General features: G+C 44.1%; 1 protein-coding gene across 2 annotated transcripts in view; it reads right to left on the minus strand.

Moving 5' to 3' along the window:
* Positions 1–8,050, minus strand: part of LOC111967035 (myosin-6) — a 16,334-nt gene extending 8,284 nt beyond the window's left edge. Inside the window, exon 1 of one of the 2 annotated variants that reach the window (XM_023991941.2) lies at positions 7,812–8,050. In XM_023991941.2, the coding sequence (XP_023847709.1) occupies positions 7,812–7,895 (84 nt within the window). In that variant the 5' untranslated portion in view covers positions 7,896–8,050. Of the gene's footprint in view, positions 1–2,515; positions 2,772–7,811 lie in introns of those variants that run through there. The other variant, XM_023991940.2, reaches the window with a different exon arrangement.

The following is an 8,050-nucleotide window of genomic DNA, read 5'->3' on the forward strand; positions in this document are numbered from 1 at the left end:
ACACACACACATCTAAACCAGTCCAGACAGTCCGGAGACTACTGTTACTAGGGCATCTGGATAGCTCTGGAAAACGACTCCACATTTATTTACCATTAGCCGTAATTGAAGGGTAAACCGAGCACTTTTCTCTGTTTATGTGTCTTTGTCCTGACACAGCTTGAAACGCTACCATTTCATTTGGCTAACTTTTACTGGGGGAGCTAAATGAGATTTTTTTTTACAGGGGTGTCTATAGGCAACAATGTATGGGAACATTAGAGTTGAAACAGAGATATTATGTTAACCAATGAGAAAGATAATGCATGATGTAAAAAATAACACACGCACGCACGTGCACACACACACACACACACACACTAAGAAGAAGGAATAGATAATTTCCTGATGACAGAGAAAGCTGGGAGGTGGTGTCCCTCTGAGCCCACCAGAACTCCGACCAGCTCCGACATCAGAAAACTACGGGATAATGAAGAAAGGGACAAACTTCCCTCGAAAACTGGGAAGTGCTCCTTAAGCAGGAGAAGTCAATGCTTTTAAAGGGAAATCCAAAATAACCTGCGTGTGAACGGTCAGCCATGAGGCAAAAGTTACGACTTCGAGATTCCAAATTACACTCCAATATGTCAAATTCAGACAGTGATAAACTGTGTGTGAAGAGAGCTGCAGTGGTACTTTTTAACTCCACGATGTGTTCCATTGGAGCAGGCTGAAGGGCGGCCTGACGGGTCTGCTAAGGAAATCAGCACCAGTAATGGCCAAATCCCCTAGGCTGGATTGGGAGCTTTCTTTGAAACCACTGGCAATACCACCAAATACACTCTCTCCCTCTCTCTTTTCCACTCACACTAAATCATTTGCCCTGGTGTGTGTTGCCTTTTCTACAACTTCTCTAGCCTGGTCCCAGATCAGTATGTGCATCTCTAACTGTTGTTATAATGACAGATCTGTACTTATCTGGGACTAGGCTACGACTTCTCCTCTGCAAGTCAGAACCCTATAACAGCCGCAGTAGCCTAATAAATGTAATGCTAAGTAAATGCCAGACTGTTTGTCTGCTGCCTTCTTGACATAGATCTCTCTTGATGAACAGCTTTAATCTCATCTGGATCACCTGGATGAATAACTCAAAAAGTGATAACTTATCCTATCATTCTGCCACCCTTCTTTTCAATGGAAGGGAGCATGTCTATCAAAGAGTTCTCCTAGCAGTTAACCAATCAATCACTGTACTGCCTGAGGCCACAGAGCTGTATAATGCCTGTTATTGGCTCTGAGAGAATCACAATAAAAACACACAACATCTCTATCTTCTCTCTACAGTAAAACAATGTGCTGGAATAAAAACGGACACTGAGAGAAAGTATCATTAAAACAAGCTGGTACTGTCTGGCTCTTTTTCCCTCTTTCCATCTTTCCCCCTCTCTCTCTCTCTCTCTCTCTCTCTCTTTACTCCTTTCTTTCTCTCTCTTCCCCCTCTCTCTCTCTCTCTCTCTTTTCTTTACTTCTCTCTCCTCCTCTCCTCTCTCTCTCTCTCTCTCTCTCTCTCTCTCTCTCTCTCTCTCTCTCTCTCTCTCTCTCTCTCTCTCTCATCTCTCTCTCTACTCTCTCTTCTTTCTTACTCTTCTTTTCTCTCTCTTTCGCTCTCTCTCATTTCTTTACCTTCTTTCTTTCCTCTTTCCAGCTTTCCCCCTCTTTCTCTCTCTTCTTTACTCCTTTCTTTCTCTCTCTTTCTCTCTTCCCCCTCCTCTCTCTCTCTCTCCCTTTTCTTTCTTACTTTCCTTTACTTTCATCTCTTGTCTCCTCTTTCGACCTCTCTGCTCCCTCTCTCTCTATCTTTCCTTTAGACAATTACAAACTGCTTTCTTCTCTCTTTTCTCTCTACTCTCTTCTCTTTTCTATTCACAGCCTTAATCGTGCTGACTAACGAACTAGATATCTTCTAACCTGGCATATCTTCTGGCTTTTTTTCTTTCCTCTTTCGCCCTCTCTCTCTCTCTCTCTCTCTTTACTCCTTTCTTCTCTCTCTTTCTCTCGTTCCCCCTCTCTCTCTCTCTCTCTCTTTCTTTACTTCTTTCTGTCTCTCTTTCGCTCTTTCGCTCTCTCTCTTTCTTTACTTCTTCTCTCTTTCTCTCTTTCTCTCTTTCGCTCTCTCTCTTTCTCCAGAGACATATCATTATCTAGGAGTATTAATCGCTGGCGGTTGAAGTAATAACTACGTTCAGAATCCTTATCATGCACAAAATTTGCCCTTGCAGACACATCCATCCATGACCATTTGTCACGTGACGAAGCTCAATGGAAACCAGATCGACTAACAACACAATGAACGACTGACAACGTCAGAAAAAAGTTGTGTACACAACATATCGCGATAGAGAGAAACAGAGAAGGAAGAGAGAGAATCAGATGGACAGAGATACAGACAGAGAGAGGGAGAAAGGACAACAGACAGAGAATTGGGTGAAAGTAAGGGGACTTAGAGAAAACAGACGTTTAGTAAATGGAGACTTACAGCTCTGTATTTAGCGGCCACCTCATTCTTGTCCTTGCCGAGTGTGTGTTCTGTTCCTCCAGCTCTTGCACCCTGGCTAGCAGATGGTCGCTCTGCTCTATAGCCCTCCTCAGCTCTCTCTCTCTCCCTCATCCCTGCCTCCTGGGTCTGAGTCTGAGCTTGAGTAACTCTGCTGCAGCGACAGAGACCCCAACCTGCAGCAATACACACACACAGACAACGCTCCTTTAGCTGGCTGGCTGGCTCTCGCTGCTGTCTGGAGTCTGGACTGCTCCCCCATCACACCACACACAACACACAACACACACACACACACACACACACACACACACACACACACACACACACACACACACACACACACACACACACACACACACACACCTCTCTCTCTCTCTCCAGATGGGGCCTTCTCCTGGCCCACTCTCTTTAAAACAATATAAAATGTCCTCCTGTGGGCTGCTGCTCCCCTGTTGAACCAAAGACCTCTGGACTCAGAAAGGAAAGCAAATACCTCAATACTGCTGCTGCTGCTGTCGTCGCAGTGTCATCTAACAGCTCTGATATTGACAGGTGAGAAATAAGAGAGAGCTGGGCTTATGGAAACGTACACAGAGCTATAGTGTGTGGAGAGAGATAACATCTGTTCATGTTATCATACTTTAACATGTACGTGGAGGAGAATCCATCAGAATAGAGCAAAGTYATTCTTAAATCGTAGCTAGATCAGTCAGACATTTACACGAACACCTGATTCTGTTGTCTGTCAATGAATCAATTGATATCGTCCCAGAGGGAGTTTTACTGTAATTCTCTGGAAACCCTTCCAGACCATTCCATATATTGTCCTATACAATATCTCCAGCTGTTCCTGTCACTGTAGGAGTTTCATCCTCACGTACAGTACAGTGCATTCCAGGAAGTGAGCTGTACCTGGCACGCAAGGGTCAGAGGTTAGAGGTCAGACAGCTGGTGAGCTGCTTAGTGAAGACAGATGGAGATGACAGAATGTTAATGATATCTTTACATGTTTACCAAGTACCWGCCCTTGTCTTTGTCCATGCGTCTTTCTCATCAGCACCATATAGCCTCTGACCGTAACACATCCCCTACACCAGTCCATGAGTTTTCTTTAGCTAAACAGTCCTCTATCAAAGGTTGAGCCCCCTGACAAGTTATCACAAACATACAATAACACTCTCAGTGGAATGCAGCCTGCCATGAGAAAATTGGGCCTGCTTCTCTAAATCAAATGTGTTTTCTTTCAAATACTTTAGGTGCACTTGATTGAGCTTGGCAGCTTGCCCAGAACAACAGAGCCAATGGAATTGTCCCAAAAGTGCACATCAGGCCACCTGGCACACCAGACAATTAAGCTAAATGAAGTTATTGAAAGAAAACAAATAGTATTTTGACCTGCAGAGTCCCAGGAACGTTCCAAAGGGATTCGAGGTGAATCAGAGGGAACAACAGAGGTTTAGGAACTAGCTCTCTCAGTCCAGTGTATAGTCAGCTCAAGTGCCCTCTCTGCTATAGAGTCTTACAGCCAACCAAAATACAGTGGTAGAGAAGGCGTAGTGCGGTCACCAAGTTCGCAGTCTCATTCATTTGCACTGCTCAGGGAAGGGAAAATGACACTCCTGGAGAACGGTAATGCATCCAGGCTTTTGTTCAAGTACAACGCTAATACATCTGATTCAAATAATCTGATATATTGTAAAACRAAAGGCTAGATAGGTTATTTGAATCAGATGTCCTGGGTGCACACACTGCAGCCCACTGTTTAAAGTGCATATTGGCGCAGCGGTCTAAGGCACTGCATCTCAGTGCAAGAGGCATCACTACAGCCCCTGGTTTGAATCTAAGCTGTATCACAACCGGTTGTGATTGGGAGTCCCATAGGGCGACGCACAATTGGCCCAGCATTGTCCGGGTTTGTAAATAAGAATTTGTTCTTAACTGACTTGCCTAGTTAAATAAAGGTTAAATWAAAAAATMATCGTACTGGTGACTGAACCAGCCTAAACTGTGTCTCAAATGCCACCCCYAAAGTAGTGCACTAGGGAATAGGGTGACACTTGGGATGTACATCATGCCTGATATTGTATTTGTGTGATAAACTAAGCCAGACTATCAATGCGTTCTCGTGCATACTTGATCTCTGGAACAGCACTTCATATGAAGGTACAGAAACTTCCATATTTGAAGTATTCTACATGGCACTGAAGTGCACTTGGCATGTAACCTTGGCCTACATGCTGTCCAGAACAATGAGAAGTCTCGCAGCCATCATTTAGACTTTTACTGTGCACCAGGGCAAATCAATCTTCTCTTATTTTCTCTCTTTACCTAACAAGAATCTACAAGCAATTCTGGCTCGAGTACAAAAGCATAAATTTGTAGTTTCCTTGTGTGGAAAAACAGATGTGAACAAAATTTCCACAGCTCGATCTAAAGAAGTTTGAAAAGGAAAGCTGTGTAAAACACACACACACACACACACACACACACACACACACACACACACACACACACACACACACACACACACACACAGAGCAATAGAAAACCTGTCGCAGCTTGAGCCAAGGTATCTGTGTCACTGGAAAAGAGCTGTCATTAGCCCAACTCTAACCCTAACCTCAACAAAGGGTTTACCTCTTCAAACTCATGTACAGTTTGTCAACTAACAATGACAGGGAAACATTGAGTCAAGTGTCTGTGGGCATTTGCCTTGTTGTTCAAATATGATTTAAGATGTGTGTTTTTAACCAACATTGAGGATATACACACTGAGACACACCTGAACTTCCCTCGGCTACAGTCAGGTGAATAGACAGTATTTTACTTGTCAGGGCTGGATTTATCGTCGCACTTAACATCATTCTGCACATTAGCTCCATAGCCCTCAGTACTGCTAAGCATGGGGAAGATATTTAAGGTGACACATCAATGGTTCACCTTTCACATAATCACAGTGCTAAGCTATATAAGCATTGGGTATTGTCTGTGTGAATAAGGCAGCTAACCCTGATGAACCTCTGTCTTTGTTAATGTACATCCCCTGCTGCTTGATGAATGGGACTTATTGTGGKGCAGAGCGTTTGTGTTTTGACTTGAGGTGGGAGGATGTTTGTCCAATCAGAAAATGTCAAAACACATATACAGGAGCATGCATGCACACACATATGTACACATACGCACGCACACACATCTACATTTATGCAATTTGTGCACATTGTTACTTTTCAGTGAACTGATCTTTCCATTTTATCTAGATCTGTAAATAGGCCTAACAAAGAAAGAGAAAGGGAGAATCCAGAAGATACCTTTATTTTTCTCTCCCTCTCTGAACTTCACACTCACTTTTTTTTTCAAGGACAGAGTGGCAGATCCTCGAATAAAGTCCCTCTCATTGATACCGTTTCTGCACTGTTAGTAATTTTATCAGTAACTTATTGTATTAATCAACAGTATGATAAAAGTGTTTGGCCAGTAACCGAAAGGTTGCTGGTTCGAATCCCAGAGCTGGCAAGGTGGGAAGATCTGCTGTTCTGCCCTTGAGCAAGGCAGTTAACTGCTCCCCGGACGTGGATTAAGGCAGCCCCCTGCACCTCTCTGATTCAGAGGGGTTGGGTTAAATGCGGAAGACACATTTCGGTTGAATGCATTGTTGTACAACTGTAGGAACAATTCTAGTACTGGGAAACCAATGATATCTCAACTCCAAGATACTGCAAAGCCCTTAAATGCCTGGAATGTACAGTACTTTCACTGCATTGACCTGAGGGTATCTGTACTGTACCACCCACTGGTTTCTCATCAGTCTGTGTAAAATAATACTAAGCCCTACAATCTTAACGTACACGGTTTCACTTCATAATAAGAAGGTTGTGATGATTTTAAGCAAGAACTATTAACATAACTCTGAACCACTACAACACATATAAAGCTAGGCTATGTCCTTAAACACACACAGTACTACTCTAAACAATGCCAGGTGGTTGAAGTGCAGCCCAGCCCAATCTGAAGCAGATTGGTCCGGCCTCTACCTGAACTCTAGTAGGTCCAGGTCACGGAGGTAAGCACACAGACCCTTTGATCACCCGACCACTACACATGCACGACTACATCTACAGGTGCTGCGTTTGATCTCTGGGTGCATGTACGCTATTTGATTGCAATTAGATCAATGACATGATTGTTTTCATATGATTCGATTTCATAAGCCAAGGCCCGAGATAGAATGTGTTCAGTACAGCTGTTTTGGGATGCTGAAGAATTCCAACACAGAAACATAGAGCGACAGCAGTCAAACTAGAGCTCCTGGTGATTTAACAATATGCCGCGTTCATGAAACACCCACCATCATTGGGAAAATCAAAACACTGTAGTAAAACTCTACCTTTCAATTGAGTTTATTTCATTACAAGGTGAGTCTGGTAGGTGTACACTATACCGTACCTGACCCATACACACTGTGCTGTAATGTCTTTACCCATAATAAACAGTATTATTAAGGTGCGAAAATCACACCGCTTTTGATGCCTTCAAAAGCTCTGTGTGTGTGTGTGTGTGTGTGTGTGTGTGTGTGTGTGTGTGTGTGTGTGTGTGTGAGAGAGAGAGAGATCCCACATGGTCTCCAATGGAGAGAGACAGGCTGATGTCACAGGCTCGTTGATCACACAGAGATATCATCCATCTCAGATCTGACTCACACACTGCTGTACCATCCAATCTGAAGTACCACTCACTCTCAGTATAACTAAACACGCGAGCCTGACGGAAAACTCTAATATATTACATCCTTTCAGAGAACTTTGAGACCAATATTGATTTTCAACAATTCAACCAAACTATCCCCTGAAAATGCTTCCTGTTTCCTCAACACAAGATCCCATGTCTGATTGACAGTCTGTTTGCATTCCTTTGCTGCATCGGTGTGAGTCTCTCCAGACAGACAACATTATCACTGTCTGTCAAAGCCATAAACACTCTCTCAAGGTTAACTAACCACTAGGGAAGACTGTTACTCTTCCCTGCTGAAGAGGCAGCAAGTAAAACAACAAATTCCTCCTCATTCAGTCACTGATGTATAAGTTCACTCACTCCCTCCCCCTGCAGGAAGAGTAGAGACCAACACTAGACCCCTAACTCAGGGGGTAGGCCTCCTGCAGAACAGAGGAGGGGCTGTAACCAATTTAACAAGCATGGAGAGAGAGAGAGCGAGACAGACAGAAACAGAACCAGACACAGAGAAGTGGATCCAAAGAGAAGGAGGAGAGGTGGTTCTTACGTGTGCCAGTGGCTTGCTGTGGATGGCGATGATGGGTCTGTACTGACGGAAGTCTGTCTGGATGACACACACTCTCTTCTCCATCCTCACATCTCTGTCTGGGAGCTACACTCCATCCTGTCTTCACCCACCGGCCTCTGGGGAGCAAGTGTGTGTGCTCGCCGGTGCTCTGGGGAGTGTGTGTGAGTTTGTGAGTGTGTGTGTGTGCATGTGTGCTCGCTGCAGCCCTGCTACCTGAC

The sequence above is a fragment of the Salvelinus sp. IW2-2015 genome, linkage group LG8 (genome assembly GCF_002910315.2).
Source record: "Salvelinus sp. IW2-2015 linkage group LG8, ASM291031v2, whole genome shotgun sequence".
In the NCBI taxonomy this organism is placed as follows: Eukaryota; Metazoa; Chordata; class Actinopteri; order Salmoniformes; family Salmonidae; genus Salvelinus; species Salvelinus sp. IW2-2015.